At 31.9% G+C, this 14,084-nt stretch overlaps 2 protein-coding genes across 2 annotated transcripts; both read left to right on the top strand.

Moving 5' to 3' along the window:
* The first annotated feature begins 1,711 nt into the window (after positions 1-1,711).
* Positions 1,712-6,610, top strand: LOC123901274 (endoglucanase 11-like). The gene is made up of 5 exons (XM_045951612.1): positions 1,712-2,364; positions 2,453-2,665; positions 2,949-3,149; positions 4,109-4,363; positions 5,905-6,610. Exons 1-5 carry the CDS (start codon positions 2,113-2,115, stop codon positions 6,568-6,570), a joined length of 1,587 nt encoding a protein of 528 aa, XP_045807568.1. The 5' UTR covers positions 1,712-2,112; the 3' UTR covers positions 6,571-6,610.
* Positions 6,611-8,979: 2,369 nt separating this feature from the next.
* LOC123901275 (ubiquitin domain-containing protein 7SL RNA1-like) lies at positions 8,980-9,774 on the top strand. The gene has a single exon (XM_045951613.1). The coding sequence runs from the start codon at positions 8,980-8,982 to the stop codon at positions 9,772-9,774; it is 795 nt and encodes a 264-aa protein (XP_045807569.1).
* The last annotated feature ends 4,310 nt before the right edge of the window (positions 9,775-14,084 follow it).

Genomic DNA, 14,084 nt, shown 5'->3' with positions numbered 1-14,084 from the left:
TGTCTAAATATATATTGGCCACCTAGAGAGTGACACATCATTACAAATAATGACACATCAACCAAATTGACCTCAAAATGAGATGGGGGATCAAAACTAAAAAAAAATTGAAATTGGGGACCAAAAAGTTGGTTTTTAAAAGAAGGGGACTAAAACTTCATATTTTTAAAAATAGAGGGACCAAAAGTGCATTTAAGCCAAAAAAAAGTTAAATAGGAGTATGTTTTTAGTTTCTCTAAATATTCAACTTTTAGTTTGAGTCCCTCTAAAAATTTCCTTTAAACTTTGATTCTCTCTAAATTAACTATTTTCAGTCTCTACTTTTTTTTTTTCAAAAGTCCGTGTAGCTCCAAATGACATTTTTTGTTGATGTTAAACCTTTGATATTAAGTTATACAATTTAATAATTTCACGATTTAATCTTTAATTTGAGGTTATAGATAATTTTATAAATATTAAATAGCTAAATTATTACACTAATGATATTTTAAAGTAGGGTCATGCTAAACAGTGCCCCGAGGCACTTGTTAAGCATGCCAAAAAAGAAAATAAGAAATAAAATTAATATTAAAAAGATAACTTTTGATACTTGAGGTATTGAATGCACGTATTTCGATGTAGAATTTCTATTTTTAAATGTTTAACCAGTGCCTGGGAGCATTCTTTAGCATTTTCCTTTAAAGTATTATAAATGACATGTTATAAAAGAATTAAAAATCCAGTTAAAACATATATATGAAGTGAATTTTATGGTACTAAACTTGAAAACAAAAAACAAAATTAGAGAACCAAAGTTTGAAATTTTTTTTATAGAGATTAAAAATAAAAGTTAATATATTTACAGAGATAAAAATCATATACTAATTGTAAAAATTAGAGCTATCAAAACGGGCTATCTAATCTAAATCGGGCGGCCCGAACCGGCTTCGGGTTTTTATCGGGTTGATCAAAATGACCTATTCTAAAATGGGCTAAAAAAATACTACCCGAACTCAGCCTTGTACCGGTCGTGGATTTGACGGGCTGCCCATATTGTTATCATTATTATTACTATTATTATTGTTATTATTATCATTTATCTAATTTTTCATTTTTTTCAATAATGTAAAATAGTTTATCAAAATAAAATTGAAAATTAATTTACAAAACTATGAAAGAAGAAACACACGAGAAAAAGTGATTAACATAGCACAATTACATATTATGTTCAGAATGCAAATGAATATAAAATTTTCAATGTGAAATGAAAGAGATTGTGAAGTTCCGTGAAGAATTATAAAACATTTAAGAGTCATATATTTTAGTGATAAAAAAATACAATTGTATATGATTTAGTATATGGATTAAGCTATTAACCAATGTAACCATTATATTGAGCCAACAATTTAGGTACTTAGTTTAGTTTTTATTTTAATTTTTTGGGGGTATATTTTACTTTATACGGGTTACAACCTACCCATCTGCCCCATGCCGGCTATAGACCATTTTTAAACGAGGTTTTTTGGGCCGGACTGAAAAGTTCTGGATAAAATTTTAAAGGCAAAACCCTACATTTATTTGGATTTTGCAAATTAACCTATACGGATTAGTCCATTTTAACAACTCTGCTAAAAATAAATGATTTTTTTTTTTTTTAGAGTTTGGATTTATAACGGGTACATGATATTATGATTTTTGAAATATGTAGGGGTATACCACTCCCACAAGACATTATTGTTTTGAATAATAAATCCATCGTTCCATGTGTATTAATAATAGTATAATAAATAGAGCAAAATAATAGCCCCATTGAATTCCCAGTGAACTTTGTTCCCCCACATAACTCTACGTTTTCCTTATTTCCCAAATTCAAATGCATAAACTTCATCATCAAAAAATTGTAAAAATCAAAATTCAACCTAATGTCAAAAAACAAACATAAACTAATTCTAGTGCTTCAAATTCAAAGACCATATATATAGCAACAAACAACATTTTCAAAAGCACTTTTTTTATTTCAACTTATGTGCAGTGCTCTATATAGTGTTTGGCTTCACTTTTATAGCTTCACTTTCTCCAATTTTCTCTTCACTCCTAAAAACTAAGTTCTTTAGGAGGGAAAGGGACAAGACAATGGAGAATGAAACACAACAACATCAGAAACATCATCATAGAGTTTCTAAAACTCCCAGATTTGTATATCATTGTCACATTTTTCTCATCATTTTGTTCACCCTTTTTTCCATAACTCAAGCTTTTGATTATGCTGATGCACTTTCAAAAAGTCTCCTTTACTTTGAAGCACAACGCTCCGGGAGGTTACCATATAACCAACGTGTTAATTGGCGTCACCATTCCGGTCTAACAGATGGTTTAGAACAAGGGGTGAGATCAAAATCATAACTTTTTGATAAATTATAATTGTGTTTGTGCTTTAAAGTTTAGATTTTTATTTTTTGTGTGTATTTTGTAGGTGGATTTGGTTGGAGGGTACTATGATGCAGGTGATCATGTGAAATTTGGTTTACCAATGGCATTTACTGTCACAATGTTGTCATGGAGTGCTATTGAATTTAGGGAACAAATTGTAGAAGCTGGTGAATTTGTACATGTTATGGAAGCAATTAAATGGGGAACTGATTATTTCATCAAAGCTCACACTAGTCCAAATGTGTTGTGGGCAGAGGTATGATTATAGATTATAATCATTGATTTCCATTTCGTCACTTCAGATTGAACGTGTATTTGGTGTCTGACTCGTACATGGTTACTTTTAAAACGATTACCAAAGTATCTGTCATGTCTGGTGTCTAACTCGTGTCTGGTGTCCGATTCATACATGGTTACTTTTGAAATTATTACTGGTGTCAATGTATCGGTCATGTCTGTGTTAGTATTCCATATTGATTTATGGAATCAACAAACACAATCCTCAAATTAAGTTTTTTTTTTTTTTTCTTTTAACTTAGGTGGGTGATGGAGACACAGACCATTATTGTTGGCAACGTCCAGAGGACATGACAACTTCAAGACAAGCATTTAAGATAGATGAGAAGAATCCAGGATCAGATCTGGCTGGAGAGACAGCTGCAGCTATGGCAGCTGCTTCCATTGTGTTTAGGAAAACTAATCCACATTACTCTCAACTACTTTTGCACCATGCTCATCAGGTAGTAACCTCTACATTGTATTCTTTTCAATATAGTAGTACTTGTGTTTAGTTTGGTGGATTAGTTTTAAATTTGGAACAACTTTGCTTTACCCTCTCCATTTTAAGTACCTTTAACTTTTAGAGACTAATAAAGTATGCAAAATAAAGGGTAAATTGCTATTGTGGTCTTTGACTAAGTATCAGTGTCGCAATAGTTCTTAAATGTATCAAAATTATAAAATGCATTTTTCGTTAATCAGATTGTCTTCGCACATATCTTTAATTCGTTAGTTTTGTCATCATATGTGTCTTCCTTAAGTTAGTTTGGTCTATAAAAATACTAACAAAAGATGCACTAAAGACACTTACAGATATTTTTATAATTTTGAAAGATTTATGGACTATACTTAGTGAAACCCTGTAACTAATAAGGTACGTTTGATCTATAAAATGTAAGTATTGAACAAAACAATAGAATACATAACAAGACAAAACAAAATTTAAGGTATTAAACAAATTTTGTTTGGTATGATGTTGGGTGAACAAACAGTTATCTTGGTATTTTAAACAACTTGTGCGAGGACAAAGTTGTCCTGTGGTTTAGTCAGAGACAAAAATTTCAGTTTTTGTCCAGTTTATTAACCCTCCAGATTGTCCTTATTTCAAGAACAGTTTTAAAATCAAACACAATATAATTGAAGTTGTGCTATCTAGTCCTTATCTTTTAGCATATTACTCATAGAGACCAAAATAATTGTTTGTTCGCAAAATAAATAATGCTCCTAATTAGTGTGTATATATCCACTTTCTTTTTGACAGGATATTAACTATCAATTATGAACTGAGAGTAGCTAGAGCTGCTAATTAATTAAAATACTATTTGAAAAATCAGTACTAGTTTAGACTTACTGTGCTTATCTTTTTTTAGTAATATGAAAGCAATGTTTATTGAGAATTAGTTGTATGTTTAATATGTAGCTATTTGAGTTTGGAGACAAGTACAGAGGAAAATATGATGGAAGTGTTGGAGTAGTGAAAAGCTATTATGCGTCGGTGAGTGGTTACATGGATGAGTTATTGTGGGGAGCTATGTGGTTATACAAAGCCACCGACAAAGAAGAATATTTTGAGTACATTATTTCTAAGGCTCATACATTTGGTGGCATTGGTTGGTCCATTTCAGAATTCAGCTGGGATGTTAAATATGCTGGTCTACAAGTTTTAGCATCAAAGGTATGAAACAAAACAAAAAGGTTTCCTTTAATCACTCTTTTTTGTCTCATTTCACGTTCTTCTATGTTGGCTTAATTCAAAGATGTCACATTTTTATGGTCCATAGTGCTTTTTGCTTTTATTTGGTTTTTTTTTTCTTCCTTTTTCAATGGCTTATTTCTTGCTAGCATTGCTCTTGCCTGCATATGTAGATATATTGCTTTACTAACATGAAGTCAAGAAATTAAATGATGGGTTTTATGACTTAATTTGTTTTGTTTCTTTTACTTTAGTTTCAAAAGTTTTTTACTATTGATTTGATGTTACAATGTCTAAGGTATATAGTAAATTGGATTTGAAAATTTGTTGAAATTATATCCAAGCACAATTGACAATCCCATGTGCAATTGAGTGGGGTTTTATCACAGTTCAATAAAGTGGTCAGTGTCTATGTTTGTGACAAATGTTGAATTTTCAATGGTGGCAACAATGTCTACATTAATATGCAGGAAAAGTCTGGCTTGGACCTCCCGCTAATAGACAGTAAAATTGGTGTCCTTTGAATTAGTCGGTTTTTATATTGGATATCGAATTTTAAAAAAAGAACATATGCTATATAAAGCTAATATATTTTTGTATCAATAGTGATTATAAACATACATTGAGTATTGACTCTAAAAATGGTAATAATGGATGCCACTGATTGCTTACCTGATTGAGTGTATGTCTCAACTCTCAACCCTTCAGCTCATCATGAGGCAAAGTATTACTGTGGTGTGTGGCCCACATTCAGGGAATTATTTTTTCAACTTCCAGGGTTTTGCAATAAATCAGTAGGACATTGTAAAACTGCAAGAGCACATTTTGGTTACTTTGGGTAGTACTATTTTCCTTATTGACAAAGGGCTATGCTACCTATATGCTTGTTTAGAAGAAGGAAGTTTTGGGGTTCATTCATTATATTGCTACTGATGCACAATGGTTCACATACCAGAACTATCGATCTCTCTTCAATTTGATCCTTAAACTATAGAAATATACTAAATAGTCCCTAACTTATTAATTATCCATCAATATGGTCTCTAAAATATCATTACCTCTCAGATTTTTAAAAGAATCGAGGGACTAAATTGATAGTTCATGGACTGAATTGAAGAGAGGGTGATAGTTCATGGACCAAATTGAAGGATTTAAAATGGGCCGTTCGGATACTTGAAGGGAGAAACTTTTTTTTATTACCAGAGTACTTCAAAAAGTATACATCTGAAAATAAAAATACAGTTTTCTGAGAAAATTACAACATTTTTTCATTTGAAAGTACACTTTCAGAATCATGTGGGTTGGAAAAGTTGGACCCTACATAAATGATGCATGAAAATGAGATTTAATGCTCAGTTGAAAATGATTTAAAAGTTTGCTATTAAAACATGTCAATAAAGTTATCAACACTAAATAGTAACTAAGTTACTAGTAACTGTAGTTTTGTTGTAATTGATATGCTACTTATGGTAGAGTTGTCTTATAAAGTGATTGTGATCTAACTATAATACTATCTTTTGCAGTTTTTTATGGATGAAAAACACAAGAAACATGCTGATATACTACAACAGTACAAATCAAAAGCAGAATACTACATATGTTCATGTCTCAACAAAAACAATGGAACAAACAATGTGGAAAGAACACCAGCTGGATTACTCTATGTAAGACAATGGAACAACATGCAATATGTTTCAACAGCATCATTTCTACTCACAATTTACTCTGAATTTCTCAAAAGCAAAAATCAAAAGCTCAATTGCCATGATGGAATTGTAGGCCATGAAGAAATTTTAAGTTTTGCTAAGTCACAAGTTGATTACATTTTGGGCCAAAACCCACTTAACATGAGTTACTTAGTGGGCTATGGGCCCAAGTACCCTAAAAGGGTGCATCATAGAGGTGCATCCATTGTATCATACAGAGAGAATAAAGGGTTTATAGGGTGCACACAAGGATATGATAATTGGTATGGTGTTCAAGAACCAAATCCTAATATTTTGGTTGGAGCTTTGGTTGGAGGACCTGATAATCTAGACAATTTTGAAGATCAAAGGAACAATTATGTGCAAACTGAGGCTTGCACTTATAATACTGCCCCATTAGTTGGAGTTTTTGCAAAATTCTTGCAAATAGGGAATAGAAGTTTGGCTTATGATTCTGATTCACTTTTAGTTTCTTCCTTTTAAATACTATATATGAAAGAACAATAGTATATTATTGTCACAAGTCAATTTAATTTTTCATAGTTTTTTTTTTTTCTTTTCCCGTTATATGAGTGATATTTTAGCTTATAGCGAATGTATTTTCTTTATTTATAAACAAATTAATATGTTGGTGGAAAAGATTGATTGTGTGTGACATTTCTTGCTAGTACATGCGAAGTTGCTGTTGTTGGATCGCATCCGAAGATCTAAATCCCTACTTGGAGTTGTTCCTTAATTCATGGATTATGTTAGAGGCTCTCCTTATTAGATAACCCATGAATTGAGTATTTTGATGAAAAAAACACCTACATTGGAGGATAAAATATAAAACAAACTCCTGCCTATTTATACTTTTTTTGGGGAAGATCAATGCACCAGATTGAAAGGAGGATTGAAAACAAAATCCACGGCTCAATAGTACATCGAAATTACAACTATACTCAAAATCCCTAGGCGCTTCATTGAACACTAACAGGTGAGTGGGAGACACAAAGCTCGGAGCACCCAAAAGGTCTTTTCACTTCTAATCAAAGTCCACGTCAGAACACACTAAGCGAAACGGTTACAACACCTGAAATTCACTATAATCCACAACAAATCCTCATCATAAGGGTCCAGAGTCAACTCTGGTACGCATACAGTCAATATCGTTTAAGAAGAACGAGGCCCTGTATTTTCCTGGTTTTGGCTTACGCCATGATTCAAAATCCTTCCTATATTCATAGCAAACTCTTGGGGGGCAATTGTTTCGGACGGGACTAAAGCTCACAATACTTGGAAGCCCTATATATCTTAAGGTCCAATACCACTCATCCATGCATGTTCCAGTTAAGGCACATCGTACCTTTTTTTTTTTTTGAAACTGTACCTTATATTGCGCTTCCCCGCAAGATAATGACCCCTGCATGGTATGTACTCCTCAATTCATACCCACTCCTACATATATGCATATGCACTCACTGTCAAGGTACACACATTTCACCAGATTCATACACCCTCATCTTGAGCTGTTATTGACTTAACATTTTTTGACTTAATATTTTTGCATGTATCTTTCCCCTCCGTGCTTGAAGCTCACAACCACCATCAGGATATGTCTTATCTCATCGGAAGAATCATCTAATTCTGATACCTAAGATCAATAAATAAAAAGAAGAATATTTTTTTAGTCTTTGTTAAGAACTAAATGTCAGCCGCTATTTTGGTAACCAAAAAACCGCTCTATTTCTATTAAGGCCAAATACATTTAGAAATCTTTTCAAATTCTTTAAGTTTTTTAGGTAACAGTTAAGTTTCTTATGTTTTTTAGATAACGAATATGTCTTTTAAGTTTTTAATTCGTTGCACAATTACCCCTCCAGTTAACCTCTATGTTACCTTGTTGCACCATGACCGTTAATATTGACTTCCACCATGGTGGATATTTTAATGAAAAGGGCATCTACTCGGTGCAAATACTTAAATGATCATTTTGTTGATTAAAAAACTTAAAAATTTAAGTGTTACAAACGTAAAACTTAAAGTAAACATACAAATTCTATTAATATTGAAACATAGGCATGTGATTACGTTTTGTATTGGTTGACTTTGAGGATAACTAAACTCAGAGGAAATTCGGGTTATTTTTCCTCTATTCTCTCCCCATTCTTTTCAACTCAATATTTTTTCTTTCTTTGTTTTTTTAGAGTGGCCGCAACCGCAATGCCAATACAAGAGTGGTAGTAGAGCCATTATTGAGTGGTCATCATACCATAGAGGGTGTAATTCTCAAGTTTTTTTTATGCATAAACAATAAAGATGGCGACAAAAACGGGACAAGAAAAGTAATTAATATAATACAAGCAACACGTTATACTATCTTGTAGAGTATTTCGATCTAACGGAAGAAAGAAGTTTAACACAGTGCAAGACTTGAATGACTTGTGCACTATATACACGCCTCTATAAAAATAAAAATAAAATTATCTATAAAATATAATTTTTTTTATTGAGTCAAATTTTCTTTTTGACGGAATATTTTGAGTCAAATATTTTTTTGTTTTTTTTTTTTACGGTCAAATATTTTTTTGTTAAGAATATATTTTTAGTCAAATATAATTTGTTTAAACATTGACTCACTAATTATAAAAAAAAAAAATATTGACTCACTATATATAATCTATAAATTGTGTTATTTAGCTCATGCAACACATTCCCTATTAACAAGTGATACTAACAAAGTTCACGTTTGAATTTTAATTGGAGTTAGAGAAATTAGGGATTTTAGTTACTGATATTAGTATATCATCATCACTGAATTGAGTAAGTCATGATTTAGTTAGAGAACCAACATGAGGCTTAGTTATATAGGTAGATTTCAGTGACTACATCATTTTATTCTAGTTGAATAAAATGGATGTAATTTTTGAAGTGCAAAGAGGAAGACCATTCTCAATTGAAGTAGGATTCTTTGATACAATTTTAGAAATCAAAGAAAAAATTCAAAAGTATCAAGGAATTCCGGTCTCTAAACAAACCCTAATCTTCAATGGCCAAATTCTTCAAGACGACGGTGACATTTGGAAATGCGCAATTTTTCAAAACTCGCGCATTCACCTCATGGTTGCCTCAGATTCCGATCATCACAAACCGCCGGTTGAAGATACCAAATTTCACCTCAACATCAAAACTCCTTCATCCAAATCCCACATTCCCATCGAAATCGACAAAAACGACACCGTTTTAAAGTTGAAAGAGAAAATTCATGACATTGATCAAAATAATGTCCCACTGAACAAAGTCATGTTGCACTCGACTGGAACCGAATTGCACGACAATCAGTTGTTACGCGATTGTGAGTTTTCGGAGAAAAATGAAATTGAGGTGAGTTTTAAGCCACCGATGCCGACAGCACCGGCGGTGGTTAGTGGTGGAGGCGGAGCCTCGAAGAAATTGAAGCTGATGGTTTTGCCAAAGAGTGGAACAAAGAAAATTTCTGTGGAGATGAATGCTTCCGATAATGTCGGAGAATTAAGGAAAGAGCTTCAAAGATTGAATCAAATGCTTCAACTTCATCTTCCACAAGATGGTTACTTTTTCATTTACAAGCAGAATGTTATGGATGATGATAAGTCATTTCGATGGCATCATGTTAGTCAAGGTGATACCATTGAAATCTTTAATGGTAGTGTCACTGGTGGATCATGAAGATGTTGTTTTCTTTATTTTTTCTTGATTTTAGTTTTTCTTAATTAGTGAACTTTGATATCTTAATAAAAGTTATTAATGAATTAAGATTTTTTGTTTTCTTTATTTATGTGTGAGTGTGAAGATCATAAATTAGGGTTTGGGTGGGTACTATATGCATGTCTGAGTGTGAATTGATTGATAAAGTAATTTTTGCTTTCTGTTTATTTGATTTCATCATAATGGGAAATTAGGTGCAATTGTGAACATGTTTTTTTTTTTTTTTTGTCTTAAATGAAGTGGTAATTAAACTCACATATAATTGTGAGATCCCCAATTTGAATCTCGGTCACGACGTCTAACCTAACATTTTGATATTTTTGTCGGTTGAGTTAGGAATTATGTGAACATGTTTATTTATGAGTATAAGAATTCAACTGTCATACCACTCTAATTTTATGACTGATTGAGAATTGTGCGTTGGATATTATTACAATGTTTAAGGTCTCATAGCTGACTACTCCCTCCAGTCCTTATTATAAGAAAAAGTTTACTTTTTAGATTCATAGAATGTTAGATGTATCTGGTTCATATTATTGACTAGATACATCCAATATTCTATGAATCTAAAAGGTAAATTTCTTTTTATAGTAAGGACTGGAGGGAGTATATATATGAATCAAAATAAGTATTGATCTGAATATTCAGTCGTGTGTTCAGTGGATGATTTCATGAGAACTCGATTGCTGAAGCAATATTGTTGTTACGGTAGTTGCCGCAACCACATCACCTCGCAATTGCAGTGTGATTTTCCATTAGTGTATAGCCACACGAGAAACCACTTATTTTATTTTTTAAATAATAAAATTAATGTTATATGGACTGGGCGAGTCCCAAAATTTAGAGATGGACATGATACACTAGGTTGTCATAGGCCTAAACATGTGTTGACTCCCTCATAAAACCAAGTCCGCCTATCTTACCAGATATAAAGGCGATATGAGTCCGGGAAGATAGGAGCACGTGGGACCTAGCGAGCCTAAGTCAGAACTAAACCTCTCTTTCACCCACTGTTCTCTACATTTACTCCATCATTTGCACTACTTCCTACATTATATCAACTATTCCTTACCACTATTTTCTCCTCTACTCCCATGACCACGTTCTTCTTTCACCAAATTAATGTGAAAACCTAATATTAGTACTGAGCATCTTACGTGGCTCTGATTCCCTAATCGTTTAGGGTTACGTAGAATCAATGACCCTTCCTATCAAGGTAAAATAAAAACATCGTCGATTAGGTCTCATTCCAAGAAAACTAGCAAGAACATTACATATCATAATTGGGATTAAAATCCAAAAACTTTGAAATTGAAACACTTCACCTATAAGCTACCGTAAGCCTTTATCAAACCTCGGAGGAAGACTTAGTTGGGAACAAGCCCAAGAAAAATCTAATTAGACACACACTCAAAAATTTTAAAAGTTAAAATAAAATTTAAATTGTCACATCATTTAGTCTTTTTTCATTTTTTTTCTTCACAGTGCCTAAATAATTTTTTTTTGGGTTTGTGCCCATATAAAAATTCCTCCAAACCTTGAATTAAAAAAAAACAAACCCGGATCTAAAAAAACAACCCAAAAATTAAAGTCCAAAAACCAAGCTTTAGTTTTTAAGCAACTCGTGAAGAAGCTTTGATTTTTAAAGCTAAAATACCAGAAATTAAAATCTAACAAAGTAAACTACAAAATACCAACCTCATTAATCCAATAAGTTTAGGTGTTGGTGGTTCATGATTAAATATAATAGACCTACATGATCTAATGGCTCTCGTTTTGACAAAAAAAATCAAATGGTTAAAATTTAAAAAATTAATGAAGTTTTTGGTGGACCATCTACAATGTTAGTCCACCTTAGAATTTTGAGGTTAAAAGTTGACGGAAAGGACCAAGTTGGCTAACGGAAACAAGTTTTTTCTTTTTTTTTATGCAACTAGCGGAAATAAGTTAAGGGACCGAAACGGAACGTTTAAGGGACCAAAAGAATAATTTAACCTATATATAAATATCAAGAGAACATGTAAAAGAGGGGGAACAAGAGCTAAAACCCATAAAGAGCTAGCAAAATCAAAAATAGGGAAGTGAAGTCCTAATCTATTTGTAGAAATGTCTACCCTAACGAAATGGAATAATTTATCGCACAATGGGTGCGTTTGATCTGCTAAAAATTAAGGGACTGGACAGGACAACTTCTGCTGTACCGTGCTTGATTTTAAAACTGTTCCTGGTACTGGACAAACTGGGGGCCAAGGGACAGGACAAAATTTGAAATTCTTGTCCCCCACAGAACCACGGGACAACTTTTTGTCTTCAGCACAAGTTGTCTAAAATACCAAAATAACCTTTTGTCCACCAAACATCGTACAACACAAAGTTTGTTCAATACCTTAAACGTTTGTCTTGTGCTGTTCTGTCTTGTACTGTTCTGTCCAGTATTTATATTTTGCAGATCAAATGGACGCAATGATTTCGTTCCTTATAAATATGAGTATAAATAAAATTCATGTTTGTGATCCTAAACAAGCAATTATTGCATCTATTTTTGAGCTGCCAAGGAACCATATGAGAAGATTCGAATTTTGAAGATAAAGTAGCAAGCTTAGAGTCACATTATAGCCAAGAACAATTCCAATGTTTATCATAAGCTATTTCAATGGCCAATATCACCCACATTAATTCAGCATAGAGGGTTATCATGACCTAGCACTAATCTTTATATAACTTGATTTGCAAGTTAACTCTCATTCCCTTGCCTTGTGATCTATTCTTTGTATTATCAACTTGATTTGCATTATTTAACAATGTGTCTTCTAGGTATTATAAAAGCTCTGTTTGGTAACCGTTTTTTTTTAAAAAAATTATAGTTTATTTTACTAGTTTATAACTTAATTATTTTTCAAATGCTATTTCAAGTAGCTTATAGCTTATTATCATTCCTTCCAATTTTACCCCTATCATCTTCCTTGAAAAAAAATAAATGTTAATCAAACATATCATTTTTATATCATTTCATACTTATAAGCTAATTCAACCGTTAATTTTAACAAACACTACAAATTCAATCAAGTAGCTTATTCGCTATAAGTTAAAAGCTAGCTTATAAGCTATCTGCTATAAGCTCATCCGCTATTAGCTATATTTTACCAAACAAAGCCTATATATGAAAATAAGTTACATCAGAGTCTTACAATACAAACAAAAAAAATTGAACAAATTAGTTTCAAAATAATTGACTAACTCTATATCCATTGGAAGCATGATGTCTACCACTCCATTTAGATACTTCATCAGTTACCCATCTTCATCTCTTGAAAGATGACCAAAAAAAAAAGAAGATGATCCAAATCCGCATATGAATATGTTGTCATGAAAATCCTTCTGTACACAAAATGAAAAACATAAACCCATTTAACAATGCACTCTCCTATTTTTAATGTTACTAGCTTTAGGTCAATCACCATTAAACAATGCAAAAATATTTTTTAAGGTTGTTACTATCATCAAGTCCACCAACATTAAACAATACTATGAATTTTGAGGAAAAAAACATAAACACCATTAAACAACGCAAACAGAATTTTTAGGTCGTTACTGTAATATTTTCATTAGGTCCACTAACATTTTTTTTTTTTTTTGACTAAAGGCCCACTAACATTAAACAACGGATAAAATAGATTTTTGGGAAATAACAATAAAACGAATTTTGGGGACTACAAATCACATAAAAGTTCCCCAAAATATACTTTTTCTAATTAATTTTATAAGAGACAGCTCATTTTTCTCTATTCATCGAGTACATAATGTATTTTGTCTATAATATATACATTATTTATTTAATAAATTTAGAAAGGTAAATTGTCTTTTATAAAAAGGATCAAAAGGTAAAAAATGCCAACTATATGCAAGCAATTTGTCAAAGTGAAAACCAGAATCAAAATACTAAAATATTAATCGTCAAATATATGCATTGACATGACGCAGTTAATTGGCTCACTCATTGTGGGACGGAGAGAGTAACAATTTTAGTATCCATAAAAAATAAGGATTTTAGTAAAACACCATTAACAAGTTAAATACTAAAATGACACACCTTAAAAGTTGACTTCAATTTTTAGAAAAGATTAGGCGCTAAATGAAATTGATTTATGTACTAATTTTTTTTGACAATGATTTATGTACGAATTAAACAAAGGAATGTGTTATTTTATTCGTTCAATAGCTTAAGCAAAGGAACGTATGTTTTTTTATTCTTTCAATAGCTTTTGTTGCGT

This window comes from Trifolium pratense, unplaced genomic scaffold, assembly GCF_020283565.1.
Source record: "Trifolium pratense cultivar HEN17-A07 unplaced genomic scaffold, ARS_RC_1.1 scaffold_62, whole genome shotgun sequence".
Taxonomy (NCBI): Eukaryota; Viridiplantae; Streptophyta; class Magnoliopsida; order Fabales; family Fabaceae; genus Trifolium; species Trifolium pratense.
This window is presented reverse-complemented; position numbering and strand designations above follow the sequence as displayed.